The 14,303-nt window shown below is 31.5% G+C and overlaps 1 protein-coding gene across 1 annotated transcript in view; it reads right to left on the bottom strand.

Moving 5' to 3' along the window:
• The window catches only part of LOC118186219 (RUS family member 1), a 52,724-nt gene that overhangs the window by 15,494 nt on the left and 22,927 nt on the right, over positions 1–14,303 (bottom strand). The window contains exons 4-9 of the mRNA XM_085810275.1: positions 13,798–13,843; positions 7,885–7,917; positions 7,688–7,793; positions 4,374–4,546; positions 2,819–3,082; positions 2,643–2,725 (exon numbers count right to left, since the gene is read on the bottom strand). Coding sequence (XP_085666401.1) covers positions 2,643–2,725; positions 2,819–3,082; positions 4,374–4,546; positions 7,688–7,793; positions 7,885–7,917; positions 13,798–13,843 — 705 coding nt within the window. The remainder of the gene's footprint in view (positions 1–2,642; positions 2,726–2,818; positions 3,083–4,373; positions 4,547–7,687; positions 7,794–7,884; positions 7,918–13,797; positions 13,844–14,303) is intronic.

Below are 14,303 nucleotides of genomic sequence, written 5' to 3'. Positions count from 1 at the left end.
TCCATTGAAGATTGAGATTAGAATCTTCCCAATCTGGAATTAAATAAGGCTTTTTTTGCAGACATTCTGCAGCTAAACGAAAGAAAGAAATCTATTTTAATAAATTGAGGTATTTTATATTTATTTTGCAGCATACATAAGGAAAAAATATGTGCATTAAATTTCGTGGTGGTATGTCATCATACTGCTATAATTAATTTTAGGATTATGCCAGAGAAAATTTCCTGAAATTTGGAAATATTATTTACTAATAATAAATAAATTTAGAGGGAAGAAGCAACATTAAATTATACGAATAACATAAAAATAATTACTTAAAAATTGAATTAGAATAATCAACGATATTTTAGCGAATATAGTTATATTACATGGCTAGCCTAGATGACTGATTACTATTTTTTTATTTTACTGCAAAATGGCAAGGTATTTATTAAAAAGAAAAAAAAAAAGGTTTAAAAAGATTTTGCGGTAAAATTCTTGTATACGGTAAGGCTTTGGCACGATTTTGAAAATTGTCGCCAAGACCAAAATGACCTGTTTACTGCGCATCATGATGTCGCCAAATCCCATTATTATTCTAAACAAAGAACGTCTATGTAAAGAAGAAAAGGTTCCATACAAGTAAAATGCTATTACACCGTTAGAATGCGGAGGGAAAATTTGCCAAGGGATTTGGCGATGGAACCTGGCGGCCAGAATTTCTCTCTTCGCGATGTGTACAGGAAACTGAGAAACACGTGTTAAGAAGAAACTCTCTTTGACAAAAAGAAAACTACGAAAATCTGTTTTTAAAATTATTGCGAAAAATCCACGCAATAATTTTAAAAACGGATTTTCGTAGTTTTTTTTTCCCCTGAAAATAACTAATCCATGAATTAATTTACTTGCGCCAAAAAATATTTTCTTTTCCTTTAGAGTTTAACCACTTGCGCTAAGACTAAACTTCACGGTTGCGGTGCCGTGCGCTACAATATAACAAGCGGTAAAGTGTCTCATTTACGCCGCTCCGCATCTGCGAGTGCAATCCAGAGCTGTAACTCGAGAAATAAACAATCTCGTTGTTAGGTGACGTGTGCACCACGTTATTTTCATTTTTGCGATAAATGCTTATCGACGTGATGTTCACGTCTCGCTCATGGTTTGAGACAAAAGCATCTCGACGTGCGTGGCACGTCTTTTTAGCGCAAGTCGTTCAAGAAATTTTAAACGATATTCATTTTATGAACTCTTGATAACGTGACCTTCGAACTTCGACGAATATATCAGACATGCACAGCTGTTTCCCTCTATGATGGAACGGAGCCACGTCTGTTGCAGAGAGGTTTTCCTTCTTTACAATACATATTCTTTGATTCTAACCTCCATGGTACCGTATACTAGGATTAAACCCATTTTGTTTTATACAAGAACAGGTACTTTCTTTAGTTCATGCACTGCACATGCGATTCTTGAGAATACTGGAAACCAAAAGTTGCGGGAAAGTTGATTTGCCTTTCTAAAAGACAATCAAATTGGAGCTGCGAAAATTGGCTCTATGCCAGCTACCCGAATGACACTCACGTGATACGTAATTCGCCAAAAAAGTTATCTCTTCCGACGTCGGCGCAAAAATCGCTTTTTTTGGCGGCATCGTTGTATGAACTTCCCTGACTTTTCCAGATTTACTTAAATTCCCTGACTTTTCCCTGAATATTTTGGTCAATTTTCGAATTCCCTGACTTTTCACGGTTCTCCCGGTTTTCCAGGTAGCGTGGCAACCCTGTCTCCTGCCTTCTTGTCATGCCTTCATAGTGTGGTGGTCTGCACGCTGGGCGTGTATTCCAGTGGTCCGTGGTTCAATTCCCGGTGAAAGCGTTTGCTCATTTTTCATCATTCCTGCTTCCCCCAAAAAATTCTTAATGTCTCTACAATGGCTCCATAACTAAAAGGGTGGTGGATGATGATTCTCCCTACCCAGGATTTGGTGATTGGTTCCCCTCCAAAACCCCAGTCGCCCTTTAAAAGGGGGAGTATATAAGGTACTTCTCCTGCCTTTTTGACATGCCTTTGTAGTGTTGGTGGTCTGCACGCTGGGCGCATATTCCAGAGATCCGTGGTTTGATTCCCGGGAAAGGCGTTCGCTCATTTTTCATCTTTCCTCCTTCCAGAAAAAAAAATCACTAATGTCTCTAAGCATAAGGTCTGGCATTATCAAAATGAAAGAAAATATTTCTGCCATTGATAAGTGTTTTTAAATGTTATTAGCTGTCAGTTCTCAAGTTTGTCTAAACGTCAATAACAGATGTCTACATTTACGATTTAGTTATATTATTCCCTTCACCTTTCATGATATACGAGTATTTAAAAAAAAAAAAAAAAAAAAACTTTCTGAAATGCAGTCCTCTATTTGAAGCACAGTTCTGCAACTCATCACATCATCCTTCAACGATTAAAAATACAGTACATACATATGACAACAATATGACATATACATATGACAACAATATAACTCAACAATATGGACATATTTGTTACCTTCCTTAAATTTTTATATAATCTAGTAATTATTTTTAATATCTGCTTCGAATTTACAGTAATCAATAACTTTAAATTTTGCATAAAAATATAAATTATAGCATTCTGATAATACTTCAGTAACTAACATTTAGAAATACTTGTTTTGGAGACACAAAGTATGTAGTCAGTGGTCTTATAGATCTCTAAAAGTTCTTTGATATCTTTCCACCTATAAATGAAAGACATAAAAAGTGAAGTTTAAAAATCATAAATGATAAAGTTAAAAAGCTAAAAACTTTAAACAAATATGTATTAAAATTACCTTTTCCTTTGAATTGCATCTTTAAATGATGAGCCTAATATCACAGTTACTCTTTTTGGCCTAAAAGAAGGACATAAACTTTCTTTCTGATTCACTTCAGCTACTGAGAGAAAGTCCTGGGAAGCAGATCCTTCACTTAAATAATGTCTAGTATATATTTTAAATCTTGAAATGTTAAATATTTCCATAACTACAGATTTTACTGCAAAATAGTTTGCAGTTAAATGAACGATAGTCATACTAATATACAGTATCCAAGTTAATCTGTAAAAAATGGAAACAAAATAAGTATTAAATAAATAATTAAATGGGTTTAAAGTATTAAATGGGTTTGAGAAATAATTGGTAAATTGAGGATTAAATATTATTTAAAAATTTGATTTTTTATTTTGTAATATTAAGAACTATATAATTAATGCATTCTGTATCATTTCTCTTAGCGTCACACTGGATATTAAATTGGAGAATGATGAAAAAAATTGAAAATGAAAAAGAAATAACATAATTTGGTGAATAAGTGAAATAATTTTTTATATTTTATATTGAATATGACAAATATAAAAAAAATTACAATTTGAAGACTGTAAAAATTATATAACAATATTCAAGCAAGGATTTTCAAGATGAACAGTTTTACGATATGATGACAGAAGAAATTTTAAAACAGTTAAGTTGGGTTATTTTATTTTACATACTGTATAATATTATACTTGTCGTATCATTAGTAATTTTTCCTTTTTAAGCATAATTTTGTTATAAGAGAGCTAAAGAACAAAATAATAAGGCATAATGAAACCTAAAGGTTATGCTAGTAATGGTTGATGAAAATCTTTTGTCATTCACATTTTGTGATCTGTAAAATTCTATATGTTGTACAGAAATGCCCTGACATTGCTCCTTCAGACTTCTACGTTTTTTTCACACCTGCAGTGTTTCTTCCCGTGTTATATTCCATTCTGCATAGGATGTCTGAAATGAGGTTGACCTGATTTTGGAGTCGCAGCCATCAAGTTTCTAGGCCGAAGGCCTTGAAAAACTACTAAAACATTGGCAGAAAATCATAGATTGGGGTGATGATTACTACCCATACTATAGGTACTGCTTTCATTTTTTTTTCTAACTTAAGAATGTTTTTTGGACTTCTATTACAACCAGATATTTTTAGCAGCAATTCACATAGCTTTGTTTTGAAAAAACTGAGTTGCACCATGTTCATTGTATCATTTAATCTAGGTATAAGAAATTTTGTCTTATATATTGCAAGACAAAAATTTCTTACTTGGAGAGAGTAATGACATCATATTTGTTTACTTTTAAGAAACAAATAACTATTACTTCTAAAACATGACTTGATAAGTAAAATATGAATCATAACCCTATATATTGCTTTTCTATAAATACTTATCAGCTATATATTTTTGGCCAATCTGCATGTTGTGCATACTAATCTAAATAATTTAAAAGCTTCTTAAAACTATGTTTTAATAAAGAATTACTTTTATTAAACACATTATATTCCTAAACAAAGAAAACATAACCTGGAAATAGAACTTACAGAAAACTCTCTGCAACTATAGGTACAATAAATAAACTGCATATCAAAGCTAGAAGGTTTACTAAAGTTTCCTGACTTCCATCTTTAGCAGACACATCAGCCATATTATTTTTTCTTGCTTGATGTTGTGTCAATGCTGCTCTCGTTGATCCACCAGCTACTCCAACCAAAGACTTTACACGTGAAAGAAAAGAATAAATGAGAAACTTAAAAAAGTATGGTGAAAACAGATGCAGTAAACAACTATTAAAAAGAATAATTCAAGTTTTCAAAAGAAATGAGAAGCATATCAAATGTTCAAGGAGGAATTTCTGTTTTAATGATAAGGAAATTCAAGTTTTGAAAATCATACTTTCATCCTTTGAAATAAAGTGTCTTAGTGATGAGAGATTCAGAATAAAAGTAGTTTTTGAAATACTTTAAATTTCTTCCACAAAAATGAACTAAGTTCCATAAAAAACATATTTGCATTATTAACTTTCTTAATTTTGAATAATATTTCAGTTTTACTTTCCAAATAATATGAAATTCCACTACAAATTCGGCATTAAATGAAGATACCTACATAAGGAACAGAATCCAGATAAATCTAACCTAAAAAAATCTAATAAAAATGTTACACTCAAATAATGATTTTTCTCTTTAGAGGGTATTATAAAATAAAATAAAATGCTAATTATGCATACTAATAACAGTTAAGAACACAGTTCAACAAAATTAAGTTTCAAGTATATTAATAGAAATCTGCATATTTATGTATGAAATCTGTTTGCTTTTTATTTATTTCCAAATGTCATAAAATAAATTGTCTACATAAAATATTAATTCTTTTCCAATACTAATAATGCCTTTCCTAATAATTATAATACTAATTTTTCCTTTGATCAAGCTACCCATTCTGATCATTAAACTAGTGACAATGCAGTATCATAATTATGCATATGTGTGTATACAGGATGGTTAAAAAAAGTGCAACAATGTTACATGGCATATTCAGGTGTATAGAAGAAACAAAATGCTGTTCATATGCTCTCAGCACACCATTTCATTTAGAAGGCATTTAACTTCAGAGTCCCTATATGACATTTCTGGCTAGATGGATGGAAATTCTATCTTTGGCTGTAGGTACTCAGATATGAAAAAAATTGGTTGCTTGTTTTGTGGTTATATAAAACACATAACCACAAAACAAGCAACATATAACTTCATATATTGTGCAGTTTCACTCATTTGTGCAACAGAAATTCTTGAATACTACAGAGGAGTATAATACACACATTCATTTAGCCTTTGACAACATTTCAATCATGCTACCCATCTCTGAACGAATCAGACAGACACATAGATGCTTGCACTGATATTAAGAATCAGCAGTTCCAGTATTTACTTTGAGGTATATCATGTTGAATACATAACAGAACACCTGTAAGTATGTAACTGTCATTTAAATTATTCATATGTAAAATAATATGTTTCATAATAACATGTTATGTATTGCATCATTCAATATGACTAATAAAGAAGATACTGGTAATTGGTTGGAACATATGTAGGCATCTTGCTTTACACTTGAAGGAGTTTTTCTGCTTGGTCATCATCTGGCACTGCTTTTGGAGCTCAGCTGCAATTACTGATAAGGAAGAACTGTTTCCTAGAGGCTCTTTATTCTTGCTTGTCTGTTTCCATTTATTCCATATATTGTGCAGTTTCACTCATATATTCAAGTCAATATCTATACATTATAAGGTATTTTCTCCCTCCTTTCTGCATGCCTTTGTGGTGTAATGGTTGGCACACTCAGCGTACATTCGAAAGGTCCAGGTTTGAATCCTGGTGAGGACATTGCTAAATTTTCATGTTTCCAGCATTAAAAAAACCTAATGACTCTACAGTGGCACCCGAACTAAAAAAGGTGGTGGATGATGATTTTTCATCACCAGGATTTGGCAACTAGGTCCCCTAATCTCCAGTCACCCTTTAAATGGGAGAGGATATAAAGCATTTTCTCACTCCTTTCTGCATGCCTTTGTGGTGTAACGGTTAGTACACTTGGTATGTATTTGAGAGGTTCAGTTTTGAGTCTCGGCAAGGGCACTGCTCATTTTTCATGTCTTGGGCTGCAAAATAGCTTAATGACACTATAAGACATTGAAATCCTTCTACTACATTCCCATGTCCCTTCAATCACCTGGCCAGAAGTGATCTCATAAGAATTTGAAGTTGTACATCTTCTAAACAAAGTGGTGCACAGAAACGATCTTAATTTTATTTCTTTTAACTACATGAATATCCTAGGCATTTTTATCATAGTTTTTCTATGATACCAATTTAAAAACACCCATGTTGAAACATATATGTCTACAACAAAAAAATACATCTAAAGAAGTTTTAAATATCTTATGAGACTTCACAGCTTATACAGTACGTCCTGTAACCTCTACAAATCATATATAATCTTTTCTTTTGTATAACTTTATGTAGACTATGAGTGGCAACAATAGAAACGAAAATAGTCATAAGACAATGTTGTTTAAAAAAGAATGTCTTTAAAAAGTGAATAATAAATTGTTTTCTCTTAAATATAAGCAAGAAAAAATAATGTTTATGACGTAGCAACCACTACAATCCTATAAATATTGGTACAAACTTTAAGGGCAGGTAAAAAGGATTGAAAATTGCATAACAACCTATGACCACAAATGTCACTGTATGCCGCTAGGTGGTGCTATTCACGAGGGCTGTTTACAATGTCTGGGCTGGCTTGGTCAGTGGACTGCTTTGTCAGGCCTTACCTGTTGCCATTATCTTTGACATCATCAAATTATCTCATCATTTTGGAACATGTTCTATCTGTCTTATTTCACCATGTGCCACAAAATTTGAGATGCAACATGTGGTTTCAACATAATGAAGAACCTCCCCATTATGGAAGATGCGTTTGAAGACATCTGAGCATGTTGTTTGATTAACAGTGGACTGGGTGAGATAGTAATCTCTGTCTTGTAATCCTTCATTTCTTATACCTCTACCAGTCACCTATGATGCTTCCAGTCATGGGTTACTATGCAGTTCTCAAATATTTTGACATACCCTACTGGATACATCAAAAGCCCTTAAAGTCTTTATTAAATTTTAAGCCACAATTAACATAATTATTTTTAGAATTTTGCTTTTAGTGGCACTAGAAGTAGTAAAACTATCAATAATGATAATTTAATAATAGTCAATAATGATAAAAAGACGTATTATAAATGTAGCTGGGCTGACTACTCATTTATAAATTTAAAACACTACAGGAGGGGAAAAAATGTTACCTTGCATAATCCTGATATGCAGACTATAAGTGTAAAATGATTTTGAAAATAGGCTGATACCAAGTCCAAAAACATTGCTATGTCATTTAAAACATCTGCAAATAATCTGAAAAAAGTTATGAGCATATTACTAGATTATTAAGTCATATTATTTCATGAATATAAAACATACATCATTAACAATAGGTAATTCATACCTCCACTTTTTGCAATCACTGTCAAGCTTAGTGCTAAAAAGAAAAATGAAATAACATATTTAACATGCAATTAAAAATGAAATAAATTACATAAATGCAATTGCATAAATTGCAATATGCATAAATTTTTAGCCAAATACATGCAGGAAAAAAAGCATTTAAAATCACATTACAGTTAATGCCATATTATTAATCATAAATATATACAGTACAAAGTCCAAAATCCGGACTGGTCAGGAGTTCGACGATTCCGGTTTTGGGATTTTTCCGGATAATAGATCATCAATTTAAATCTGGTAAGGTGGCATGCAGAAATTATACAATTAAAAATATGAAATCGTAATTTATGAAATAAAGAACAATTATGATCTAAAGGGTATAAAAATTTACAAAAAAAAAAAAAAAAAAAAAAAAAAAAAAAGAAGCATAATATTTATTTGTTTACTTTATTAAACATTTCTTTCAATGTAAGTTGTTTAAGATGCTTCCACAAAAAATTCAAAAAGTTCCTTTTTCTTTTTTTTTTCTGTGTCATATACAGTGGACTTTCTAATGCCATACTCTTCGCATAATTTTGAGACGGATATGCCTTTATCCATTTTTTGCAGCTATTCTACTTTTTGTTTAATGGACATCAAAACATGGTTTCACTTTGTAGATCCTTTGGCAACTCCAGAATTGGAAATTCTTTTCGACATAATCAAAAGTTGAAGCTTAGTTTTTATAAAATTGCTGTAATAATAACATTCTGTGAAAAATAATAAGCTGGATCAAATTAGAAGATCAGGGAGCAGTGCTGTCTGCTACATTAATTGAAATGCCTTAGAATCAGTATAGATAATTTTGCCTAGCTTAATAGCATCCGTTATACATGTATCACAAGATTGGTGACGAAAGCCAAGTTATTTCGCTAAATTTTGTCTTGCTCCTATTGCATACTGAATTTAGCCTGAATTGTATTAGTTTAGTTATTTACTGTACCTATGTTTATTTCTTGCACAAGCTTCAAACTAATCAGAGTCCTGAATTAATAAACTTCCACATATACTTAAGGCTTTATCTAGGGCCGGCGCTCGATACCGCCTAGTGCAGTCTCTATGGGTCCTAAATTCTGCTACAAAGCACTTTCCTACATTCTAAATTTTCACTGTGCCTAAACTTTGAATCCCAGTACTTTCCTTAAATCATAAAACTTTCTCATCTCTTAATTTTACCGCTAGGTGCTTCCCCAAATTCCAAAAATTTCGTCTTCCCTAAAAATTCTGCCGTCCAGTGCCGACGTTTTCTGCCGCAGCTTCTGGGTTTATGGTGAATAACATATCAGTTATTCTTAAGTAAAATAGTACTAAATGTAATCTTTTGGCCTATGAGTCTCATCAACAAAATCTATTTTTAGCACATGAAAAAAAATTTTTGTTGAATTTTTCCTCGTCAACATTTCCTAGGGCATTTAAAAATCTATAATCATCGCCAAGCATAATGTTAGCATAAAAGGTTGCCATACTCTTTTTATTCAATTACTAATATAAAAAAAGTTTAGACATCACAGCATGAGTTATTACTGAAGCTGCCATATATTGATAAAGATGCAGTGATAAAAGCAAAATATAATAAATAATGACTCGCCAGGTTGGGGTCAGGGGTATAAAATAGGTGAATGTTTCAGTTTGAGATGTATGCCAAGTAGATACTCAGCTACGGAGACAAATTATTAATCTCACAAATTTATGCTTACATGATTGTTTTTCCATAACAAGGTATTTTATTTAGTGCCTACGTAAAATTAATAAGTGAAAATCTGCACGTTTTATCATGGAAGAAAAAATCAAATGCGCATGTGTAAAGCATTAATAATAATAATAATAAAAAAAATGTTTGTGGCTTTGAGCCGGATAATGAATGTCCGGATGTCGGACTTTGTACTGTACAAATTTTAAGACTACTGATGAATACATAATGATTACAAGATTAATACTGATGCATGAATGCATGACATTAATATTGATGCATGAATGTGCATCATTATTGTTATGAATTTTTTCGTTTGTAAATAATTTTACTGATATGTGAAAGTGTAGCTTTATATATATATATATATATATATATATATATATATTTATATATATATATATATATATATATATAATGTAACATGAAAAATCTAAAAAGGGGAAGATTTGCCAGAAAAGTAAGAATACAGGGGCAAGTATATTTATCATTAGGGAAAATGGTTATCTTGATAAATTGGCAAGATGACATTTTGGTCTGGTTCCTGTATAACAGTAATTGATGCTATATGTAGCTGTAACCACATATGGCCCTCATATGCCTTCCAGTAATTTGAAGAAGCGGAAGGTACTAGAAATCTCTCGGTGGCTGGAAGAAAACTACATAAACTGCGAAGAGCATCAGTTTTCAATTAGTTAGTTGTTGTTTAGTTCAGCGTGAGTTTGGAATATTGAGATATCTCTGTGGGAACTTCCCTTCTTAGATGCGCTTTGCATTGTGTTGTGCTTAATGTTCTTAGTAGTTTGAAGTGTAATTGTTGAATGTACTCTGTGATACTGTGAAGAGTTGTATGAGTAACATACAATAACACACCGAACTAATATTAATTTAGGAGTCAAACAACAAAATCAGCATTATATTTTCACGACTAGTTTCGATGGTTTTACTGAACCATCATCCTCAGCTGCAAAAGCCCAAATGAAATGAATGAAAGCCCATATATCTTATCTCGTTCATTTGGACTTTTGAGCTGAGGATGATGGTTCGATAAAACCATCGAAACTAGTCCTGTGAAAATTTGAAAATATAACGATGGTTTTTGTTTTTTGATTCCTAAATTAATAGTTGTATGAGTATTTTTGTGGAAAGTTCCAGAAATGTGAACTGTTCTTTTTGGTAAAATGAATTTTATCAAGCTATCATCAATTCTGTGTGCATTCAATCTATTATGAAACTGTAAGCATACAACAATATAAAAAGCATTAATAATTTAGGGATGCATACTTTGTAAGTATTATAATATTCAAAAGTATTAAAAATCTTTTCATTCTGTGACATTAGATATACAAAAAGTTCTAAATATTTACTGTAAAAATAGTAGTTCAGAATAAAGATTAACTAATAAATTTAAATGTTATTATGTGCTCTTTCAAAAATATATAATACAGTACAAAATCCTAGATTCAGAAGTCCAATATCTGGAATGATCTAAAATCTGAACCTCAAAGGCACCAACATAAATCGCCAAGCATAATGTCATCACCAAGCATAACTTATGAAATAACTTCTGTTAACTTAGAAAAATTTCTTTCCGTATGTTAAAAATAGATTTTGTTAATGATACTCAGAGACCAAAAGATTACATTTAGTGTTATTTGAATTAAGAATAACTGATTTGTTATTCACATATACCCAGAATCGGCGGCAGAGCTCATATAGCTGCACAAGGCAACAGAATTTAGAAAGACAAAATTTTTGGAATTCAGAGAAGCAACAAAATTAAGGCATGACAAATTTTTTAAAATTTAGGAAATGCACTATGACCTAAAATTTAGAACTTAGAGAGGTGTTTGGTAGCAGAATTTAGGACCGCTGAGATTGCATCAGGCGGTAAGATATCTACTGCCGGCCCTCGATAAGCCTTAACTAAATGTGGGAATTTATTTATTCAGGAGTCATATAAGCCTTAAGCATGTACAAGAAACAGATGTTAGTGGACTAAATAACTAAAATAATACAATTGAGACTAATTGTCTAAGTATGTGATAGAAGCAACACAAAATTTAGCGGAACAACTTGTCTTTCATCGACAATCTGATATGTAGCCAATAATGTATAGTGGACACTGTTAAGCTAGGCTAAAATTATACTATACTGATTAAAAGGAATTTCAGTTAATATAGCTGATTGCCCTGTTCCTTAAATTTCTGATTTGATCCAGCTTATTATTTTTTGCAGGCTGTTATTATTAAAAACATTTTATGAAAATTAAGGTTTGAACTTTCGATTATGTTGAAAAGAATTTCTAAATCTTAAGCTGCAACAGGATCTACAAAGTAAAAGCCTGTTTCGATGTCCATTAAACAAAAAGTAGAATTGCCACAAAAAATGGATAAAAGTATATCCGTCTCAAGATTACTTGAGGAGTATGGCATTGGAAAGTCAATGCTGGTGAGGAAATAATATGACCTAAGAAATTGTATATGATATAAGAAAACAGGAAAAGGAACTTTGAATTTTTTGTGGATTTCCACATTCCAAGCAGAATGAATAACAGAAAAATTATTCGCTATGCTAAAACTGATGATCATGACATACTGATGACTGAATGGTTCAAACAGTGTCGCAGCAAGGCTATGCCATAGACGGGTCCAATGCTAATGGCTCAATTCATAATATTTCATGAAGAAATGAACTTAAGAACTGATTGCACATATTCAACAGGTTGGTTAACGAAATTTAAAAATTGCCATGGTTTAAGGCAATTAAAAATTTCAGGTGAAAAAGCTTCAGCTGATACTGAAGGTGCTTAAATATTTGCAGATGAATTTAATGAACTCATTTATAGTGAAAAGTTATTCTCCAATACAAATTTATAATGCTGATGAAATTGATCTTTTCTGGCAATATGTACCAGGAAATGGCAACCTCTACAGTAAAGGCTCCAACTAGCATCAAAAGCGAGACTAATAAGTTTAGCATGCACAAATGCTGCAGGAACGCACAAGTGTAAACTCTTCTTAATCAGAAAAAATACACAACCTCAAGCATTTAAAAGGAGTAAAGATTTCCCCCGTTATATATCGTGCAAATAAAAGAACATGCATAACACAAGCATTAATGAATGATTGGTTTGAAAATCATTTCATACCCGAGGTTCAGCAACATTTTAATTTGGTTGGTTTAAATGATGACATAAAAATTGTCTTAATTGTAGACTACTGTTTAGCTCATACTTCATTTAAAGATAATGTATCCATATTATATTTTCTTCCAAAATGTACGTCCATCATTCAGCCTATGAATATCGGAATAGTGAGCACAGTGAAATGCAAATATAAAGTAGCTTTTCAAAATCCATGTTAAATTTCTTGAATAATGGCAAAACTATTCAAGAATTTTTTTAATATTTTAGCATAAAATCTGCTCTCTGAAGCATCACAGATCGTGGGAGGATGTTTCCAGAATCTTTCAAAAATGCTTGGCATAATTTATGGCCAGTCATATTTCATAGTAAGGATGATAAAGATGATAGTCGTGAATTCGAAGGTTTTCAGATATTGCAAAACAAAGGACAAACAAACTAATGGATTTTATAAAGAAATGTGGAGAAGTGGCAATGCATGAAAATTATATAATAGAAGTTTCTCATTGAGATGGCAATGCCCCAATCATCAATCAAGAGATAGACGGCAGAATCTGTAGTATGGATCTAGATCCAAAAAATACCACTTTTGACAGTGAAGAAAGTGAAAGACAAGTTATTAAAAATGAAAATATTTGATTGACAAGTTAGTTGGAATCTTGACACAGCAATTACAGAACTTGAACTGTGGAACTTTGTAACTGAATAAGAGATTATGTCTGTCTACAGAATTGAAGAGAAACTATTAGAACAAAAAAATGGAGCAACTTAAATAATTTACATTTAAAGAAAAGTTTAATAAAAAAATAAATATTAACCTTTTTTTTGTAAATTTTGATACCCTTTAAATCATAAATGCTTCATTATTTCATAAATCATGACTTCTTATTTTTTAATTTTATAATTTCTACATGCCATTTTACTAGGTTTAAACTGATGATCTAATATCCAGAAAAATCCCAAATCTGGAATCGCCAAAGTCCTGATGAGTCCGGATCTCGGACTTTGTGCTGTGACATAAAAGAATTTCAGACAATTACCCTTGGAGCCAAGCAAAACATATCCTTCCAATCATTGATGTTCCATCTAGAAAAAGTAATATAACTATGATAGTCATACCTAAATTCATGTCATTTATTTATTTACATAAATTTCTTTTATTCTTTTAAATTAAAAGCTTTTCTTTAAAATAGGAATCACAATATCAAGAATTTAATAATGTTAAGAAATTATAAAAAAATGCAATAGAATAAATTAATTTATCATGTCTTTCTGTAGAACATTTAATGCATATTGCATTTTTGAACATATAAATAGTTCAATCATAACTGAAAATACTGCATTTAAACAAAATTCTGGCTGGTGGATGCTAAAAATGGGCCAAAGTGGGTGCTAATGGGATTTGTAAAAGAATTTTGCTGGTCTTAGGGGTAGAAAAGATAAATCAAGCAATAACAAGCTTACAAAATTTGGGTGTCTGAACACTTTTTTTTAACAAATGTAAAGCATTTATTTGATTATATGGCTACCACAGTTATTTATCTTT

The sequence above is a fragment of the Stegodyphus dumicola genome, chromosome 2 (genome assembly GCF_044657685.1).
Source record: "Stegodyphus dumicola isolate Sdum_Otavi_A_Nest chromosome 2, ASM4465768v1".
Classification (NCBI taxonomy): domain Eukaryota; kingdom Metazoa; phylum Arthropoda; class Arachnida; order Araneae; family Eresidae; genus Stegodyphus; species Stegodyphus dumicola.
The sequence above is the reverse complement of the archived record's forward strand: the minus strand, read 5'-3'. Positions and strand labels throughout refer to the sequence as shown.